Consider the following 982-nt stretch of genomic DNA (forward strand, 5'->3'; position numbering starts at 1 on the left):
TCAGGGGAGGACCACTTTCTTCTTCTTTGTGCAGGTGAAGAGGAGGCTGCAGGGAGTGGAGTGTCCGCTCATGAGCAGGAAAGGGCTGAGGGCTGGGAAACAGCCCATAGCAAATGCCGCCATATGGTGCAGCACAGGGCTGGGGTTGTAAATCACAGATGAGCAAATCTGACAGATGCAGGACATGGTATAAAAGGAGACAAAGGCGCTCACCAGGAGGAGGATGCTTATGGTGGCTCTGGACTGGAGAGAGGCTCTGGTGGAGACACTGGTCCTCTGGATGTTTCGCATTCTCTGCTTGTGTCTGTACAGGACAAAAAGCATGTAGCTGCTGGCCCAGATCATGAGCCCCAGACACAGAACATCAGGCACTGAGAGCATGGCCACATACAGCACATCAGCCGCTGGATCATGACGCACTGCAGAACAGTATCCATAGGCCTTGAAGCTCGTAATGTTGTCGTGTGATTTGGGTCCAGTCATGTACATAAGAAAAAAAATGCTCAGCAGGAGGGAGACCCCCCAGCTGAAGTAGATGGTGGAGACAATGTGCTTGTGGACTCTCCCCTTCATCCCTGCCCACCTGGAGTCCTCCTGACTGATGCTGATAGCAAGGAAGAGGCTCAGGGAGCAAGTGCTAACGATCGATACCCCCTTGCCCACTCGGTGAAGATAGAAGACCATTGTGCACTCCACATCATTGAAGAAATTTCTCCAGCCCAAAGCCACCATGGTTTGGGGCACACCCCTACACAGAAGACTTAGGAAGTTGGCTACAATTAAGTGCCTAAGAATCAAGTCTGTGGCACTCATCCTGTTCCCCATGAAGGAAAGGAGTAGATAATGGGAGAGAAGAGACAAATTACCCACACACCCAACCACAGTCTGGGCTAAGAAGATCACCCCCATAGACACATGGGTATCTCCCATCTTCTCTGTTCCTTGAGTCTCATTCAGAGGCTCTGTCTTGGGAAACTGAGGC

General features: G+C 51.4%; 1 protein-coding gene across 1 annotated transcript; it reads right to left on the reverse strand.

The window, feature by feature from the left end:
- Positions 1-684, reverse strand: LOC138812425 (vomeronasal type-1 receptor 4-like). Its single transcript, XM_070000374.1, has one exon. It carries the CDS (start codon positions 682-684, stop codon positions 1-3), a length of 684 nt encoding a protein of 227 aa, XP_069856475.1.
- Between the last annotated feature and the right edge of the window lie 298 nt (positions 685-982).

The sequence above is a fragment of the Dipodomys merriami genome, unplaced genomic scaffold (assembly GCF_024711535.1).
Source record: "Dipodomys merriami isolate MVZ:Mamm:240054 unplaced genomic scaffold, mDipMer1.0.p SCAF_57, whole genome shotgun sequence".
Classification (NCBI taxonomy): domain Eukaryota; kingdom Metazoa; phylum Chordata; class Mammalia; order Rodentia; family Heteromyidae; genus Dipodomys; species Dipodomys merriami.